The sequence below is a fragment of the Pipistrellus kuhlii genome, unplaced genomic scaffold (assembly GCF_014108245.1).
Source record: "Pipistrellus kuhlii isolate mPipKuh1 unplaced genomic scaffold, mPipKuh1.p scaffold_m20_p_35, whole genome shotgun sequence".
NCBI lineage: Eukaryota > Metazoa > Chordata > Mammalia > Chiroptera > Vespertilionidae > Pipistrellus > Pipistrellus kuhlii.
In genome coordinates, this window is record NW_023425535.1 from 1,067,318 (window position 1) to 1,087,567 (window position 20,250).

The following is a 20,250-nucleotide window of genomic DNA, read 5'->3' on the forward strand; positions in this document are numbered from 1 at the left end:
TCCCTCTCTATCCAGTGTTCTTACACGATCAGGCACACCCGTTGTTTCCGACACGGGTTTAACTTACAAAGCCAAATTCCAAGAAAATGTCTGAACTGAAGGACTGGAGCTGGAAGAGTTGTGTCCCCTGACCTCAGGAAGAGGTCACAGCCTTGGCTCTGGGGGAACCACGTGGCAGGAGTGTGTGTAGCACCGTGGGGTCGATGCCAGCAGGAGCCGGAGGCTGGGAGCAGGCCAGCTTTAAGAGCAGCTGGCCAGGATAAGTCTGTGGCTACTGCAGCTGGTAATAAAACCAGGGCATGCCTGTTGAATGTCTTTGGCTTATTTTTTATTTTTGTTTTTAGTAGTTAATTTATAGTGTGCTTTAAAAAAAAAATCAGTCTGTGATGGAATGGAAGTTTTGAAAGCCTGGAGCCCCTGATGCTCAGGAACACCGTGACTGTGCCCACTGTCAGCACTGAAATAACAGGAACAGGGCACTCGGCCTCTGCCCCTCTGTCATTCCCCCTCCCCCTGCGCCGCACCCCCCTCACCCCAGCCCCTGCCCACTCCTGAGTGAGAGATGAGAGACTTAGCAGCCAGGCTCAGAGGGAGGAGAGAGGCTCAGTCCATTGGGATATAAGGACAATGGCCATTGTTCCCACTTCCTGGGCGGTTCCTGGTGCCGAGCACTGCGTGGGGGCTCTGCTCTGCTCTCTCACTACATCCCACCAGGACCTGAAATGGGCACTTTACCTCCATTTCCCCTGTAAGGAAGCCAAGGCAGCGGGGCCAGTCTAGGACAGTGTTTCCCAACCTTCTCTCATGATGAGAATCACCTGGTGGAGTTGTTAAAACACAGATTCCTGAATCCCAACTAAGAAGTGCTAAACTAGAATTTTTGGGAACATATAGGTAAAATTGCATACCTAACTTAGTGCTCTGTATATAAAATCTGTCTTAGAGCACTAGTTAAGTATACAATTTTACCTATATGTTCCCAAAAATTCTAGTTTAGCACTTCTTAGTTGGGATTCAGGAATCTGTGTTTTAACAACTCCACCAGGTGATTCTCATCATGAGAGAAGGTTGGGAAACACTGCTCTAGGACACCACGTCCTGCTGCGGAGTCAGGTTCCGTTCTCATCCTCTGAGCAGGCAGCAGGCAGAATGGGTGGTGTCGGCATCTGTACGTTGGATCTTAAGTCACACGATTCTCCGGGAGGCAGCCAGTTGGGCTTGGAAACACGAGAGCTACGGGCAGCTGCTGCTATAGGGCCACAGCTGGGCACGGGGGCTCGTGGCAGCTGTTCCGGCTGCTCTGCACGGGAACTGCAGGGAATGGGCCGGTTCTGAGCCGTTTAAAGACACCCAGCGAGGGCCACCTGAGAGGCAGCACCGGGACTCCTGCAGAGCAATGCCTGTGGCGAGCGGGAGATGGAGCCTCCAGGTGACAGTCTGCAGGTGGCCACAGTGGGCACGCACGGTCCCTGTAGGAGGGGGACAGAGAGTCGCTGTCTGTGCCCGAAAAGCCTCCTGGGAAACAGGCCTGGCCAGGCACCGGGAGGATCCGCAGGCTGCAGGCTGCCAGCTGCGGAGTGAGCAGCAGGAGAGACTGCAGTTGTCTTTTGGAAAAGGAGTGATTAGGAGCGCGGGGTTTGAGTCTTGTGTACAAACCTACTGATTAGGTGTGTGACCTTGAGTAACCTTCAACCTGCCTGAGGCCCATTTAGTAAATAGAGTCCTGAGGCTTCAATGAGAGGACCCAGGTGAAGCAGGGGCAGGAGCCGGAGGGAAACCCTGGTGTTGGCCGTAATGTCATTCGTCCTTAGCTCTTCTCACACGTGCCTTTCCCCACAGCAAAGCTGGCCCGCGATGACCAGATTCACATTCTCAAGCAGCACAGGCGCCTAGAACTGGAAACACGGCAGAAACAGTACCGGTGAGTGATGCCATCAGGCCGAATGGCATGGGGCCCCGGGTATGAGATGATCCCCGCCCACAGCTTAGGGCCCATCACTGCTGCTGAGTGATGACCAAGGCACCAGCTGCCTGTGGTACCCAAGCTCCCCCCAAGCACCACTCCAAGCAGAGGTGGTGAAGAGAATTATGGGGAAAAGGAAATATATTTAATACTTTAAACAATAATAACAATAGTAAGTCTTGGGTTCGATCATACTGGCATTTAGGAGGAATGGGCAGCAAAAGCTTGAATTTATCTTGATGTTCCCTCACCTCCAGTTGTAAGGATTAGCCCCACGTTTTATGACTTCTAATAATAATTTGATTATAAAAGTGGTACATAATCCAAAACAACATTGGCAAATCTCTAGCTAAAGATTAAGAAAAAAGAGAGGTCACAAATTATTAAAATTAAAAGAGAGGGAACATCAATACCAACGCATAGAAATTAAAATGAATACAAGGGAATAATATGAACAACTGTATACCAACCCATCAGATAACTGAGATGAAATGGACACGACACTGCAGGGGCCAAACATGGCGGGGATCTCCCTTTTCCACATCCCGCACGGAAAGAGAGATGAATGAACTGGTTCTAAGTGGAGGCGGCCAGGAATTGAGAAATGTTAGAAATAAAGAGAGAAGACACGGAGATAGATTTTGAGCTGGGAGCTGGGTGGGCCGCCATCCTGTCTGCTGGAGAGGCAGGAAGACTACGACCCCTCCCAGCGCATTTATTTTATACCCCAATACCAGGAAGTAACACCAACTTATTTGCATTCTTACTAGGCCCTACCATTGCCTGGATTTACATACCTAGTCCTGCCCCTACTGGCACCTGGGCTGATATGAAGGCCAAGCTGATAACAAGTCCACCATCTTGGGGAAATGTGTATCCTAGACGCGGCTCTGTCAATCGTCTTGGTCTCAGCTGGCAACAATTAAAAGAAATGCCCATGTGCCTTTCCAGGCGGCCCTCTACCACAGAAACTGCCAAACTGACTCAATATGAGATAATCTTAATAGAACAATTATAAGCGAAGAGATTGAAGTATTCAATTTAAAATGTCCCACAAAGAAAAACTCAGGCCCACGTGGCTTCACTGGTGAATTCTACCAAGCATTTAAAAAATTAGTACCGATCTTATATAAACTCTTCCAGAAAATAGAAGAGGGAACAAGTCTTAACTCACTGTAGGAGACAAGTATTATACCAAAGACATTACAAAAGAGGGAGGGAAGGAGGAAGGGAGGGAGGGAGAGAGGGAGGGAGAGAGAGAGAGAGAGAGAGAGAGAGAGAGAGACAGAGGAAAAGCAAAGAAAACTATACATCAAAATCTCTTATGAATATGGATTCAAAGATTTTCAATTAAACACTAGCAAACCAAATCCTGTAGCTCATAAAAGATATTATACGGGCAGGTAGGATTTATCCCAAACATGTAAGGTTGGTTTAAACATCCAAATAGAATAAACAACTAAAACAACATTATTATCTCAATAGCCACATAAGAAAGCAGGATACAAGATTATATACAAAATTCAATTGTTTATCTATATGCTAGCAAACAACCCTCTGAAAATAAAAATAAGAAAACAATTTAGTTTACAATAGCATCAAAAGGAATAAAATATTTATAACTAAATTTAACAAAAGTCAAGAAAACTACAAAATAGTGTTGAAGATAATTAAAGACACAGACAGTAGTGTGGTGAAGACCTGGGGCAGGGGGACAAGATGAAGGGTGTCAGTGAGGAAAAAAGGGAACATCTGTAATACTTTCAACAATTAAGATAATTTAAAAAAAGGATTAATGAGTAACAGTGAAAGGTCTGAATTTTGTTAATGAATAAAATGATTCATGTATCAAAAAGAAGATCTAAATAAGGTGAAAGAAATCTCATGCTCATGGATCAGAGGACTTAATATTCTTTAAAGGGCAGTCCTTCCCAAAGTGATATAACACAATCCCTACCACAATTTCAGCGGACTTTATTGCAGATATTGACAAGCAGATCCAAAAATTCATAATGAAATGCAAGGAACCCAGAATAGTCAAAACAATCTAAAAAAGAAAACAAAGCTGAAGGACTCATACTTCTCAATGTCAAAACTGCTACACAGCTGCTGTAATCAGACAGTTGGTCAATGAAATAGAAGTTGGAGTTCAGGAACAAACCCTTATATTTAGGTCAATTAATTTTCAATAGAGGTAGCAGGACAACTCAGTGGAGGAAATAATACTCTTTTTAATAAACTGAATAAGTGAATAACCACATGTAAAAGAATGAACTTGGACCTTACATCACACCGCATACATAAGTTAATTTAAACGGATCAAATACCTAAATGTATGAGCTAAAACTATTAAAGTTTGAAGAAAACTTGGGTAAACCTTCATAACCTTGGATTTCACAAAGAATTTTCAATTATAGTTGACACTCAGTATTATTTTATATTAGTTTCAGGGGTACAGCATAGTGGGTAGACATTTATATAATTTACGAAGTGATCCTCCCAAAAAGTCTAGTACCGACCAGGCACCATGCATAGCTATTCCATTTGGACCATATTCCCTGTGCTGTACTTTGCATCTTCATGACTATTCTGTGCCCACCAATTTGTACTTCTTAATCCCTTCCTCTTTTTCACCCAGCCCCCTATCCCCTCTCATCTAACACCTTTAGCTATTAGTCTGTTTCTGTTTTACTGGTATGTTTATTTTTTTTCTTTAGATTCCATATATAAGTGAAATAATATGGCATTTTTCTCTCTGTGTCCGACTTATTTCACTTAGCACAATACCCTCTAGATCAGTGGTTCTCAACCTTCCTAATGCCGTGACCCTTTAATACAGTTCCTCATGTTGTGGTAACCCCCAACCATAAAATTATTTTCATTGCTACTTCATAACTGTAATTTGCTACTGTTATGAATCATAATGTAAATATCTGATATGATGTGAAAGGGTCGTTTGACCCCCAAAGGGGTCGCAACCCACAGGTTGAGAACTGCTGCTCTATATCCATTCATATTGTTGTAAATGGTAGGATGTCATTCTTTTTTATGGCCAAATAATATTCATTGTATATAGGTACCACATCTTCTTTATCCAGTCATCTATTCATAGGCACTTAGGTTGCTTCCAAATCTTGGCTATTGTAAATAACACTGCAATGATCATAGTGGTGCATCTATCTTTTCAAATTAGTGTTTTGGATAATAACCCAGCAGTGGAATTCCTGGGAGACTCTTCAAAAAATTAAAAATAGAATTACTGTATGGCAAAGGGGTTTTACACATAACAAAAGCATAAGCTACAAAAGAAAAAAGATAAAGTTATGTCCTCAAATTTTAAAACTTTTATGCTTCAAAGTATACCCTCAAGAAAATGAAAAGATAACCCACAGAATGGGATAAAGTAACATGTGTTATTAAGTATGTGGATAAATAAGAGCCTCATATACTACTGATTGGGATGTAAAATGGTACAATTCCACACCTACGCACAAACCCAAGAGACATGAAAACATATGTCCACAGAAAAACTTATATGTGAATGTTTATAGCAGCATTGTCCATAATAGCCAAAAGGCAAGTTGAATCCAAATGTTCACTAATGGAATCTATTTCAACCATACAAAGGAATGAATACATACTCCAAAGAAAATGCATGAGTGGTCAATAAGCACATGGAAGGATGTTCAACACTGTTGGTTGTCATGGCAGCACCTTGAAATACCACTTCACATGCACTAGGATGTCTAGAACAAAAAAGGCAGATAATGGCAAGTGCTGCCAAGGATGTGGAGAAACTCATACATTGCTGGTAGAATGTAAAATGATGCAGCCACTTTAGAAGTTACTTTAGCAGTTCCCCCAAATCTTAAACGGAGTTACCATGTGACCTAGAATTCTACATCTAAATTCTATTCCTAGGTAACTACACAAAGTAATGAAAACATTTCTACACATAAAAATTGTACAAGGTATTCATAGCAATCTATACTAATAATACCCTAAGTGGTCGTCACGCCCTCACATTGTCACAAGATGGCCATCACAAGATGGCTGCATGCACAGCGGAGGCTGGGCCCAGTGTCTCCACCATGTCACACAGAGGAGGCAGGTCCCTATGGAGGAGTCAGGTTGCAGCAGGTTAGGGCAGTTGGGTGTGATCAGGTTGATAGGGGAGCAGTTAGGAGGCAATCAGGCTGGCAGGCAGAAGCGGTTAGGGGCAATCAGGCAGGCAGACAGGCAAGCAGTTAGGAGCCAATGGTCCCGGATTGTGAGAGGGATTTCCGACTGCCGGTTTAGGCCCGATTCTATGAGATCAGGCCTAAACCAGCAGTTGGACATCCCCCAAGGGGTCCCAGATTAGAGAGGGTGCAGGCTGGGCTGAGGGACAACCCCCCAGGCACAAATTTCGTGTAACAGGCCTCTAGTCCTATCTAATAAAAGAAAAACATGCAAATTGACTGTACCCTCACTATGGCTGCAAGCCACGCCCACCAGCCAATCAGTATGCAAATTAACCCAACCAAGATGGCGGTAGCCATGAGCTGGAACAAGCAGGAGGCTTGGGTTGCCCCCAGCAATAGAGGAAGCCAAGCTTCCCATTTGTCTTGGCCTGCCCTGGACTCTGCTCAAGGCTACAAAATTTCAATTATAGAAGATAAATAAATCCCAGATACCTGCTTCCAGCCTATGCTTGGGTCACTGGGGGAGGGGGGTTGGGCATGGCTGGCCTGAAAACCACCACGGGCCCTTCACCCAAGCCACCTCACACCCCAAGGGAACCTCAACCCTGATCCACGTTCCCCCTCAACTGTCACATGCACTAGGATGTCTAGAACAAAAAAGGCAGATAATGGCAAGTGCTGCCAAGGATGTGTTGGCAGCACTTGCCATTATCTGCCAGCCCCAACCCGTGCACCAGGCCTCTATCCTAGCTAATAAAAGAGTAATATGCAAATTGTCTGTCACTCCAACACACAAGATGGCTACCCCCATGTGGACTCAAGATAGCTGTCACAAGATGGCCAGCAATGGAGGGTAGTTGGGAGGGACCAGGTCTGCAAGGGAGGGCAGTTGGGGGCGATCAAGCCTGCAGGACAGGGTAGTTAGGGTGACCAGGCCTGAAGGGGAGGACAATTGAGGGGGGACCAGATCAGTAGGAGAGAGCAGTTAGAGATAATGAGGCTGGCAGAGGAGGGCAGTTAGGGCTGATCAGGAGGGCAATTGGGGGAACCAGGCCTTCAGGAGAGGCCAATTGGGGGTAACCAGGCTGGCAGGGGAGGAGAGTTAGGGGTGACCAGGCTGGCAGGGGAGGACAGTTAGGGGTGACCAGGCCATCAGGGGAGGGCAGTTAGGGGCAATTGGGCTGGCAGGGGAGCTGTTGTGCATCAATCAGGCTGGCAGGGAAATGGTTAGGGGTTGATCAGGCTGGCAGGCGGAGTGGTTAGGGGCAATCAGGAAGGCAGGTAGGCAAGCAGTTGGGAGCTAGCAGTCCTGGATTATGAAAGGGATGTCCTAGGATCGGGCCTAAATGGACAGTCAGACATCCCTCAAGGGGTCTCAGATTGGAGAGGGTGCAGGCTGGGCTGCAGAACACACACCTCTGTGCGCGAATTTCATGCACCGGGCCTCTAGTATATTCATAATTACCCCAAAGTGGAAACAACCTAAATCCCATTAGCTGATGAATCTTCAAAAATCTTTGATCAGTTTTCACAAGCAAATGACAGGTACCCAATTTCACCAATTCTGGCCAATCTTAACTGTTCTGTTTTGTAGAGGTGTCTCTCATCTCTTAGTTCCTGTCTTCCCCTTAAAAAAAAAAAAAAAGATTCAAAATGCACTAACCATAAAGGAAAAGACTAGTATCACCTAGCTCATGAGGAGAAACTTCTGTTCAGTGAAAGACACCATGAAAGGTGAGAAGACAATTCACAGAGTGGTGGACAAGAGTTATGATTTATAATATACCAATGACCCCTGCAAATCTATAAGAAGAGGGTTGTCAATTCAGTAGAAAAATAGGCAAGTGATTTGAGTACTCACTCACCATTCAAAATATGAGGAGCAAAACTACAAACAAAAAAAAAAAAATGTTCAGCCTCATTTGGAACAAAGGGAATCAAAGACGGCAATGAAGATCAATTAATTAGATCCCTAGTACCACTAATCCTGCTATGACTACCACAACAAACACACACACACACACACACACACACACACACACACACACACCCCAGATCGGCAAGACTGAAACTTGACAATACCCGAATGTTAACAAAGTGGTTGGTGGGGAGACATTGCTGCAGGATGGTAACTCATAGGTCCAATTCTCTTTGGAAAAACTGGGTTTAAAAGCAATTAACCGCCGGGACCGGTTTGGCTCTGTGGATAGATCGTTGGTCTGCGGACTGAAAGGTCCCGGGTTTGATTCCAGGCAAGGACATGTACCTTGGTTGCAGACATATCCCCGGTGGAGGGTGTGCAAGAGGCAGCTGATCGATGATTCTCTCTCATTGATGTTTCTAATTCTCTATCCCTCTCTCTTCCTCTCTGTGAAAAATCAATAAAAATATATATATTTTTTAAAAAAAGCAATTAACCTTAGTCCATTTTCACAGAAATTCTCAGGATCCTCAATGCTTATGTGTGTGTGGGGGGAAATCCTTTTTGAAAAATAATCTTGCTCTCTGTAATAATAAAAGGGCAATATGCTAGTTAGACCAGACATTATCCTGGATGTCCTTCCTGACAAAGCCGGGCCAGAGTGAAGCCAGCCTGGGTCCTGGGTGCCCTTGGGCCACGAGGATGGAAGCAGCCTGGGTACCAGGTGCATGCCAGCAGCCAGAGGAGGGAAGCTTGGGTCCTAGATGCTGGCAGGAAGCCAGTGCTAACAGGAAGGGGAAGGAAGTTCTATTCTTGCACGAATTTCCATGCATCTGGCCTCTAGTATCTAATAAAATTGAAACTACCTTGTAATCTATGACTCAGACATTCTATTCCTGGGTCCACAACTGTATGCCTGTGCTCCTGGGTATACACAGCTGTCCACAGCAGCATTATTCTGAGAGTCGGCAAATGGGAGCCACCCAATGTCCATCAAGAGCAGAACAGATAAACAGTGATCATTCTACCTGCAAGGAGAGTCAGCCAACTGCTGCCGTGCAGAGCAACTCCCAGGTGCGGAGTCAGAGAGTAAATAGAAGCCAGACACAAGTCTGGCCACTGTCTAGGGAAACTTGTATAGCCCTAGAACAAAGAGCTTTCCTTGCTTTCCTCCCTTCAACCACCTGTGGCAGAGCCCCTGTGGTGAGCACTCCACCTGCTCCTGGCCTTGACGAAGGAAGGAGTCCTAGATGGTGATGCTGTTAAACAGCTTCCAGAGAATCAGGTTGGTTTGCGTCCTGTTGGGTAAACGGGCAGTCAGTCTTAGCAGCTCCACACTAATTCATTAAGATAATAATGACTTGATACTCTAGTCTTACAGCATTTGCTTAACCTGGTATTTCCCAGTGTGCCCTGGAGCACTGGTCCCATGGTCAAACACGGCTGGGAAGCTTTATCACACAGCCCTCTTGAGGGGTCACAATTTGCACAGCATGGAGCACCCTGAGAAGTCCTGTGATCATGGGCCAGGGTTGATTGCTTTTTAATCCAGTTTTCCCCAAGAGCATGGGACCTGAGTTACATCCTGCAGGAGGAGTGCTGCATGGCGCGCCCTTTGGGATCACCTCCTCGCCAGCGAGCGGTGGTCCGCTGGGTATCCACTGCAGCAGGGCTTTGGCAGGCTCCAGGGAGGTGGGTTTTTGGTGAAACAGTTTGCTTCTTTCATGGATGTAATCTCTTTCTGTTGTTCTTCCTCCTTCCACTAATTTGCCCTTTTCATGCCCTCCCCTCCCCACCTCTGTTTCCGCTCAGGAAACATGGCTTTGCGCCGTCTGCACAACGTGGAGTTCCTCTTTCACAGGAATTGGGCATCCGTGCTATTGGGGTCTGGAAGTAAAGTAACAACTAGGCAGAGTCTGCCATGCGAGAAAGCCAGGGAGCTCAGCGAGCCCTCATGGTCAGACCAGCCAGGCAGGAGGCAGGGGCCCGGCACAGGCCGGTCCACACCCTGCTCTCACGGGGACTGGACATACCGGGGCGGCCGCACACTCACAGCAACGAAGTGTAGGGCTTCCACCAGCACCAGCTAATCTAACCACGCTGGGCCTTCCCTTCCTCACTCATGTTCTGTTTCAAAGAGCAACCAGTGGACACAGACGGTGTCACCCATTGTTTTAGCTTCTGTGTACCCTTTTATGAATGCTCCACTGTGCTCCCCCTCTCCTGCTGTAGACTGGAGGGCTCTCTGAGTCTCTGGCCGCGGCTTAAACACCAGTCTACGCCATGCTTCCAAGAGCTTCCTGGTGACCTCCCAGGGCTCTCCTGGGAGAGTTACTCCAGGAGCATTCCTAGAAGGAGACTTGCAGGATCTTAGACCACATTTTAAGTTCTCTAGATATTGCCAATTGTTTTCTAAGGGGTTCCTGCCAATTTTCGCCACAGCAGCTGTTTCTGAGGGTTACCATCGCACCCACAGGCTGTTTCTGAGGGTTACCATCACACCCACAGGCTGTTTCTGAGGGTTACCATCACACCCACAGGCTGTTTCTGAGGGTTACCATCACACCCACAGGCTGTTTCTGAGGGTTACCATCACACCCACAGGCTGTTTCTGAGGGTTACCATCACACCCAGCAGCTGTTTCTGAGGGTTACCATCACACCCAGCAGCTGTTTCTGAGGGTTACCATCACACCCACAGGCTGTTTCTGAGGGTTACCATCGCTTTACATCTTGGACACACTTTGCACCTGGAGACATTTTCATCTTGTCCATTGAATGTGTGAGAGGCCCCGTTGCTTTCTTCCTCCTTAAATGCAGCGTGTGTCTGGCTTCATATGAAGGTATCAGAACTCCCTCAGCTACTCCCTGCTGGTGGACACCGAGCCTTTTCCCCTGTGTATATCTGCTCTGGTTTTGTGTCAGGAATGGTGCTGTAAGACGCAGACTTGTGCCAGCACCTGGCGTGCTGATGCCGTCACTGCCAGCAGGAGGGGCCAGACTCAACGCCGCTGCTCAAATCAGCACTTTCACTTTAACATTTGTTTTTTACTAAACTCACCGTGTGGCACTGGTTAGCAGGATCATATAGGTTTCAAGTGTGCATGTCTATGATACATGATTGCATGTGTGTCCACTACCCAAAGCATTTTTCATTTTAAGAAATACTGACAGCCTGGCCAGTGTGGCCCAGTGGGTTGATTGTCTCCCTTGCACTGAAAGGTTGCACATGCCAAGGTTCTGGACTTGGCCTTGGTGAGGGGCCTGCAGGAGGCAGTCAACTGATGTTTCTCTCTCACATCAACGTCTCTCTCTCCCTGTCCCTCTCCCTCTCCCTCTCCTTCTCCCTCTGCCCCTCCCTCTCCCTCTTCTTCTCCCTCTCCCTCTCCCTCTGCCTCTCCCTCTTCCTCTTCTTCTCCCTCTCCCTCTCCCTCTGCCTCTCCCTCTCCCTCTCCCTCTCCCTCTCCCTCTCCCTCTCCCTCTGCCCCTCCCTCTCCCTCTTCTTCTCCCTCTCCCTCTCCCTCTGCCTCTCCCTCTCCCTCTTCTTTTCCCTCTCCCTCTGCCTCTCCCTCTCCCTCTTCTTCTCCCTCTCCCTCTCCCTCTGCCTCTCCTTCTCCTTTTTCCTCTCCCTATTCCTCTTCCTCCCTCTCCCTTTAAAAAATAATTTTAAAATCTTTTTTAAAAAAGTACTGACAAAAATCCTTTCCCCAAATTTTATAATAATTTTCAGTCCCACCAATTGTCTGTGAACTATGCTTTTACCCACACCAATACTTGGTGACGTTGGTCTTTTCCATTTTGACGATCTGCAACTCCCTGAGACCCGCTGCCTGCCCTGCCGGCACTGCCTGAGGATGGAGCGTGGCTTCTCTCTGGCCAGTGCCCAGCATTATCATTCGTCTTCCACGGCTTTTCTCTTGGGGGTGTCAGTTCTTCATGTTCTAAACTGCGCATATTGTTTCTCCTTTACAACTGTTGGGTTTCTTGTTTTGCTTAAGAAGGCCCTCCCTCCCCAAAGTAACGTAATACTAGACTTTTGTCTAATACTTTTACAATATTGTGTTGTTTTTTGACTGTAGGCCTTTATTTATTTTCAAATTTAATAAATCTTTATTGCTCAGATTATTTCAATTGTTTCTTCTTTTCCCCCCCCCCCCAATAGCTCCCTTCCACCCTGTTCCCACCCCACCCTCTGCCCTTACCCCCCCATTGTCCTCATCCAAAGGTGTACGATTTTAATCCAGTCTCTTCCTGCACCCCCACACCCATTTCCCCCTGATAATTATCAATCCCCTCCCTTTCTTTGCCCCTGATTCTATTATATTCACCAGGTATTCTGTTCCTCAGATTTTTAATTCTCTTGACTTTTAGATTCATTTGTTGATAGATATGTATTTGTCGATCATAATTTTTATCTTTACTTTTTTCTTCTTCCTCTTCATAAATAATACCTTTCAGCATTTCATATAATACTGGTTTGGTGGTGATGAACTCCTTTAGCTTTTTCTTATCTGTGGAGCTCTTCATCTGCCCTTCAATTGTGAATGGTAACTTTTCTGGGTACAGTAATCTTGGTTATAGGTTCTCACTATTGTAGGCCTTCTTTTCACCTGCCATGTATTTTCACATTGGTGTGAAGCAGGGGCCAGAGGTCTCCAGTATCATTTATTACCTAATACTTCCCTCCCTGCTGCCCTGGGCCACACCACAGCGGCCAGTTCCTGGGCTCAGCCCCGCCTGTAGCCACTGACCTCGTGGCCTGTGAAAGTTGTTGAATTTCTCTGTGGCTCAATCCCCACAGTCTGTGAAATGGACAAAGTAACAGTCCTGCCTCGTAGGGTTTTTGAGAGAATTAAATAGGTTAAACCATGAAAACACATAGAAATGGTAGGCGGCACATAGAAAACACTCAGTAAGTATTAGCTATGTCGGTATTAGAGTCACATATTGTCTTGGGTCTGCTTCTGGACTTGTGTGTTACTTTATTTTTATTTTTTTTATGCCATAGCCCAGCATCATTTTCTTAGTCTCATATCTAATATATGTTACTAGCTGCTGTGCTATTTCATGTTTCTTAAAAGGTTTTATGATGGAGACTCTCTGGGTTACATACAGATTGTCATGTGCCAGCATTTTAGTGACAGTCCATCTGCCCACCCAGGACTCAGTGTGTCCTTCCACCCGAGAGATCTCCTGCGATGTCCTTCAACACAATTTCCAGTTTTCATCATGCAGTCCTTTCTCCTTTCTCCTTTCAAGTTTCTTTGTAGCCAGGAAACTATAGCTTGCACCGTTCTGAGTGCACTGTTTTTCTGTTTGTAAATAAGTATTGCTGCATAAGGATAAATTACTCGTTTTTAAATATTTACCTTTATTGACACCTTACTAAACTCTTCTATTGGCAGCCATCATTTTAATAAGTCTCTTTAGTTATCTAGTTATTTAATCATATTACTCCAATGATGATTTTTGTCCCTTCTTTTCCACTAGAAGCCTGATGCATTGCGGGGGAGGGCTCCCTCCGCCTGGCCTGCACCCTCTCCCGGAGCCCTCAGGGGATGTCTGGCTGACATGGGGCGTGGGCTCAGCTGGCAGTTGGACATTTTTAGCTCTGCCATGGAGGCCGGAGAGGCTCCTGCCACTGCCACTGAGCTCGCCAGCTGTGAGCCCAGCTTCTGGCAGAGTGGCACTTCCCTTGTGGGAGGGCACTGGGGGCAGCTCCTGTGCTGAGCATCTGCTTCCGGTGTTTCCCCGAAAATAAGACATCCTCCGAAAATAAGACCTAGCGCATGGAAAAATAAGACATCCCCTGAAAATAAGACCTAGCGCAACTTTGGGAGAAAAAATTAATATAAGACACTGTCTTATTTTTGGGGAGACAGGGTATTATGCACCCTGGTGGTTAGTGTGCATCATAGCACCCTGTCGTTCTGCCCTTCAGTCGATTTGCATATTAGTCTTTTATTATAGAGAACTAGAGGCTGGGTGCACAAAATTTGTGCATGGGTTGGGGGGCTGTCCCTCAGCCCCGCCCGCAGCCTCTCTAGTCTGGGACCCCTTGAGGGATGTCCGACTGCCCAGGGCAGCCTTCGTGCTGAGGCTCTTCGCTGAGCGTTCTCCTCCTTTCACCCTCCAGGTGGATGGAATGGAACCCTGGGTTCCCCTTGAGCATCGACGCCAAGTGCCACCGGGACTTGCCTCGTGACATCCAGTTCGACAGTGAGAAGGGCGTGGACTTCGTTCTGAACTACTCGAAAGCGTAAGTCCGGGCGGGCTCAGGGCACTGGCAGCTCCTCCGCTGGCCAGGGCTGCAGGGGCTGGGGAGCAGCTCAGCCGGCCTCCTTCCCACTGCTTCTGATGGAAGCTTGGCCGTAGTGCGGGTTCTCAGCCCAGTCACAGGGTTACATGAACAGTTACAACCGGAAGACTCCTGGCCCCAGACAAGGCTGTGTCAGCCCACAGCGGAGGGCGGGACTGGGGCCTGCGGGGCTGGAGCTGTAAGCAGGGTGCAGGAGCCCAACCATTAGCAGGGGAGTGTGGTGGAGGTCAGGACCATGGGGGTCTGAAGCAGGTCCAGGCCCACGGGCTCAGCATTCTGCATGTCAGTGTCAAGAAGCAAGGGGCCCTAACCGGTTTGGCTCAGTGGGTAAAACATCAGCCTGCAGACTGAAAGGTCCCAGGTTCGATTCTGGTCAAGGGCATGTACCTTGGTTGCAGCCACATCCCCATGGGGAGTGTGCAGGAGGCAGCTGATCGATGCTTCTCTCTCATCGATGTTTCTAACTCTCTATACCTCTCCCTTCCTCTCTGTAAAAAATCAATAAAATATATTTTAAAAGAAGAAGAAGAAGGAGGAGGAGGAGGAGGAGGAGGAGGAGGAGTGGGGTGTCCTCTGCTGCTTGAGGGAATGATTCAGCACAGGAACCCGGGGTGGCTGCCCTCTGAGCCCCAATTCCAGAACCCCCTGCCTGGCTTCTGCTCACACAACTCCCATCCATTCTGCCCTCCCTCTGATGGAGCCTGAGATGAGTGGCTGCACTCAAAATTTTGTGTGTTGGCCCTTTAAGAGGGTATCTGAATTTCCAGCTGTCTCTCTCTAGCAGACAACAGCCCTGCTGCTTTTCACAGCCAGATGTAATACGGGCACCTCTCTCAGTTCTGGTGCTCTGGGATGGGGACTTGGGGTTCCATCTAGGGTTCTTTTGTCCAGACCCCAGGACATGGGTTGGGAGCCCCAAGACCATTTGGCTAACCCCCCTAACGGTCTGATGGGGAAAGGGCATCAAACCCGTGCCTGGCAGCCTACTCTGCACTGAAGGTTTCTTTTCTTTTCTTTAAGTATGTTTTGTTGATGTTTTTACCGGGAAGAAGGGAGAGGGATAGAGAGTTAGAAACATTGATCAGCTGCCTTCTGCACAGCCCCCACTGGGGATGTGCTGCAGCCAAGGTACATGCCCTTGACCAGAATCGAACCCGGGACCCTTGAGTCCACAGGCCAATGCTCTATCCACTGAGCCAAACAGTTAGGGCTGTACCGAAGGTTTCTGATAGAATCCACACACCCAGGGCCTGCTCTGTGTCCCTGAGGCTTATGCCATCGCAGTGTCACCTGCCTAAGGCTCAGCGCAGTCCTGCCTCTGCAGAACGGGAACTCTCGGCTGACGTCACCAGAGGGCTTTCCACAGTGGCCTGTGCCCCTGGGCGGCCGGTTTCTGTGGCTCTCTGAGTGACTGTAACGACCCATTTCCTCCCAGCCCCCTGTTCTGCCAGGTCAGGGCCAGCCTTCCTCAGGAAGCTTTGTGCCCTGGCACCCCTCTCCCCAAAACCGCAAAAGGAAACGGAAAACGAAGATGCTGTTGGGAGGGAAGAAGCAGGGAAGGAGAGGAAACAAGAGCTCCTGCGTCTCGCAGGCAGGGCCGGCAGCTTGCTGCAGACGTCCATGTGGCTGTGCCCTGGCCTGGCCTGGTATCACCCGGCGTCGTGACCTCGAACAAGCTGGGTGCCCTCTCCTGGCACAGCCTCCTCTTTACAATAACAGATCTTTAAGTCCCTGTGTCCAAGTTGTCTCTAAGGACATAGAGGGTTATCTCTGTGGGCCATGCAAATGTGTTCCTCCTAACTCCGCTTCTTCCTGGATCTGAGCACTGCCGCACCCACCCTGCGCCAAGTTCAGAGACCCAGCTGGAGAGGCCATGACCACCCGGTGGGGGAGGACCGGCTGTGGACTGTGACTCCCTCCCCGCTCCCCTTCCCGGACGCCGTCTGCCACCAGGACAACCTCAGGGCTGGGGGGACCGTAGGACTTGGAAAGGCCTCTCCTGATAAATGAGTCCTTTCCACACTCAGCTGCCAGGTGAGATGTTTTCCTCTAGTTTAACAAGGGCTCCTGTACCCAGAGATTAACTAACAAGGAAGCTGGCAGATGGAGAGGGAAGAGGTAAATAGCACTCTTGGGCCTCAGCAGCCTGCCTACTGGAGTGGAGGCTGCAACAAGCATGGGTATCAGACAGGCATGAGTGTCGGACAAGCATGGGTATAGGACAAGCATGGGTGTAGGATAAGGTGACCAGACGTCCTGCTTTTTATCAATTTGTCCCGCGTCCCGCAAAAATCAGGACTTTTTTAAAACACCGCGGGATGTGGAACAAATTGTTAAAAATCGGGACGTCTGTTCACCTTAGTGTAGGACAAGTCTGGGTGTAGGACAAATGGGTGTCGAACAGAATGGGTGTGTGCCAAGCATGGGTTGAGAGCTCTTCCTGGCCTGGGAGGGGCGGGGATAAAGGATAATGATTCCAGCCATGGACCGAAGGATGCCGCCCGCCTTACTCCCCAGCTTCCAGATGCTGAGCCCCGTGTGTGTGGCCGCCGCTGCCCCTGTGCTCCAGCACCCTGGGCATCGCAGGTCACAGTAAGCCGCAGGCAGCCTGAGGAGGACGGAGGCTCCCAGAGGTCCCAGCCTTGTGGCCCAGGCCCCTCTCCTGAGCAGCGTGGCTCCTGGGGGTTCCAGGCAATCAGGCCAAAGGAAAGGCATTTGCTGAACTGAGGCAGATCCAGAACGGGAGTCTGCAAGCCAGGTTCATGCTGACAAAACACCCAAACTCCAGTCCTTTCCCCAGCTGGTCAGGGAGAGCCTGAGGCGGCTCCGGACTCGCACACCTTCCCCTGACGATGCTCAGACAGACCGCCGCTTCCCTGGGAGACAGTGCCGGGCCCTCCCCAGCCAGGGCTGCTTCCCGGGGGGTTACTGGCTCTGCTCGGCTCTCCTGGGGGAGGGGGGAGGGGTGCCACTGGAGGAGCACCGCTGGCATGTCCCATGGCCCCAGCTTTTGTCACCCCCTCAGACCGTGCTCAGTGCTGCCTGGGCCCCTCAGTGCCAGGGCCCGGGCTCGGCGCTGAGCCATGCAGACCCGCCTTTCGCTGAGGCAGCAGGCGTCACACAGGTGCGTGTGCATGTAACCTCCTTCCTGCTGCCGAGAGCGTCACAGAGCCAACCTGGTTTGGGGAAGGGGCAGCTTCCGTGAGCCTGAAGGAGGAGGAGGGGCACGCTGGGGGAGCCTCCAGGGCATACTCACCCCATATGCTCAGGAGCCGAAAGAGGGGCGCAGGGTGCTGCAGGGCAAACCACACGTGCAAAGCCCTTGCTTGAGTCAGGACGCACAAAACACAGGGCATGCGAGGAGGGAAGGAATGGGTACCAGCTCGTTACTCTCAGCCATGTGCGTGCCAGAGAGAGAAACTGAGGCAGGCGTGTCACCGTGAGCATCGGGCAGGTCTCCCACCCCTCCGCACTGCCTCCTGGGATTCTGCGGGGAAACTCCGCCCTCCCTCTCCCTTCTCCCAGCCCACCCCACACCTGCCTCCTCCAGGAGCCCCTGGGATGGCTCCGAGCTTGCTCCTCATTGCCTACGGCCTGCAGTTTTCATTCATCCAGCGCGGGTCCTGTGTAATGAGCGCCAGGAGATGGTGTCCTCCTTGGCACCAGGCCGGAGCCAGGCTTCAGTAGAAAGTGAACAAGGCTTAGACTCACCCGCACCGCTAATCCCTCCGAGACCCAGGAGACTCGGTAGAGCAGCTGCTCAGGCAGTTTGGCCTCTGTCCCTGGAAGCTTGCACAGAGAGTGAATGAAGGTATGCACGTGGATGGAAGCATGCCCACGTGGACGGAAGCACGCACACACAGTGTCGGAGGGCCGCACACTGTCCTCCATGGCAGGCAGCCAAGTTCTCACTGGGGAGGTGCAGGAGGGAGAGTATCGGGCAGGGGTGCCAGTTTCTGTTCTGCAAGGAGATCCCCACAGGAGCTGCCCTGGGCATGCGTCCCCGCTGCCCAGCGGGAGGCCAGGGTGAGGGCTGCATGGGGAGGGCAGCCTCACGGCGATGCTATGGGTGACGCTGAGGGTGACGCTGAGGGTGACGCTGTGGGTGACGCTGTGGGTGATGCTGAGGGTGACGCTGTGGGTGACGCTGTGGGTGACACTGTGGGTGACACTGTAGGTGACGCTGTGGGTGACGCTGAGGGTGACGCTGTGGGTGACGCTGTGGGTGACGCTGTGCCCTCGTGCAGGATGGAGAACCTCTTCATCAACCGCTTCATGCACATGTTCCAGTCGTCCTGGAGCGACTTCGCTGACTTCGAGAAGATCTTCGTCAAGATCAGCAACACCATTTCTGGTGAGTGTGCCCGGGGTGCTCCCGTGGTGCTGGGCAGAGGGAGGGCCGCCCGCCCGGCTCCCAGGCCTCCCCTCGCCCGGGCTGCCCCCTGCCCTGGGCCGCGTTCTCTGCAGGGCACCTCGGTGTTCCCCCAACAGTGAGAGGGCTCCGGTCTCCACGTGCTCTCTGCTGCTTCTGGTTTGGCTCCGTTTTGTGTGAGACGTCCTGACAGGGGTGAGGCTGTTTTCATCCCCTGAGGGTCTAGTCACTGAGCATTTCTTCATACACTTGCTAGCCATTTGTATGTCCTCTTTGGAGAAATGTCTGTTCAAGTCCTTCCCCCATTTTTTCCCCTAAATATATTTTATTGATTTTCTTACAGAGAGGAAGGGAGAGGGATAGAGAGTTAGAAACATTGATGAGAGAGAATCATCGATCAGCTGCCTCCTGCACACCCCCTACTAGGGATTTGCCCGCAACCAAAGTACATGCCCTTGACCGGAATCGAACCCGGGACCTTTCAGTCCACAGGCCAACACTCCATCCAATGAGCCAAATCGGTTTCAGCCCTTTGCCCGTTTTTAAATGAGCTATTAGTCTCCTTTTGTTGAGTTGTAGGAGCTCCTTGTGTATTTTGTACATTAACCCCTCACCATATCAAACACTTTCTCCCACTCTGTAGCCTGCCTTACGCGCTCCTGTTTCCACTGCTGTGCAGTGTTTTGGGTTAATGCAATCGCAATAGCCTGTTTTTATTTCTGTACTCAAGAAAAGGGTGCCCAGGGAACTTCTGAGGGCCAGCTCGAGGAGGGGAGATGCCACGGCCTGACCCAGTGATGGGCAGGGGGCGGGCACGCAGCCCGGGGCCAGCCAGCTCTGGTGCCGGGAGAGGGGACCTGGGAGAGGAGCCCTCGGGCGGTGCAGGACCTAATCTCTCCTCCGCAGAGCGGGTCATGAACCACTGGCAGGAGGACCTCATGTTCGGCTACCAGTTCCTGAACGGCTGCAACCCCGTGCTGATCCGGCGCTGCACCGAGCTGCCCGCGAAGTTGCCGGTGACCACGGAGATGGTGGAGTGCAGCCTGGAGCGGCAGCTCACCCTGGAGCAGGAGGTCGAGGTAGGACCTCGCTGGCTGCAGACTGGGCCCAGGCCAGAGGCCCAGCTCATACTGTCTGACAGAAACCACTTCCTGCTGAGCAGCGCCGGGGGCCTGAGGCCATCGCCCTCAGGTTCCGCTGCTGGGGAAGGGGGAGAGCCGCCCGGAGCAGCTGCTTCCTTCCCCTGGGCGCCCATGGGTCCGCCTGGTCCAGCGCTGGATGAGGAACTGACGGGATGGGACTCCGTGATGCTTGGTGGTAGGAGCTCCTTGTGTATTTTGTGCGTTAAGCCCTCATCAGATATATATATATATTTGCAAACACTTTCTCCTATTCTGTAGCCTAGGAACATAATGTCAATATTTTCAGTGTCAATATCAACAGTTCAGAGCTTTCTCTGACTTGAGCCCGTAAAGGGCCAGGCATCACATTG

The 20,250-nt window shown here is 49.9% G+C and overlaps 1 protein-coding gene across 2 annotated transcripts in view; it reads left to right on the plus strand.

Moving 5' to 3' along the window:
• ALOX5 (arachidonate 5-lipoxygenase) overlaps positions 1-20,250 on the plus strand; it is a 54,513-nt gene that overhangs the window by 6,526 nt on the left and 27,737 nt on the right. The window contains exons 3-6 of one of the 2 annotated variants that reach the window (XM_036461156.2): positions 1,840-1,921; positions 14,204-14,326; positions 18,634-18,740; positions 19,665-19,837. In XM_036461156.2, coding sequence (XP_036317049.1) covers positions 1,840-1,921; positions 14,204-14,326; positions 18,634-18,740; positions 19,665-19,837 — 485 coding nt within the window. The remainder of the gene's footprint in view (positions 1-1,839; positions 1,922-14,203; positions 14,327-18,633; positions 18,741-19,664; positions 19,838-20,250) is intronic. The other variant, XM_045570657.1, reaches the window with a different exon arrangement.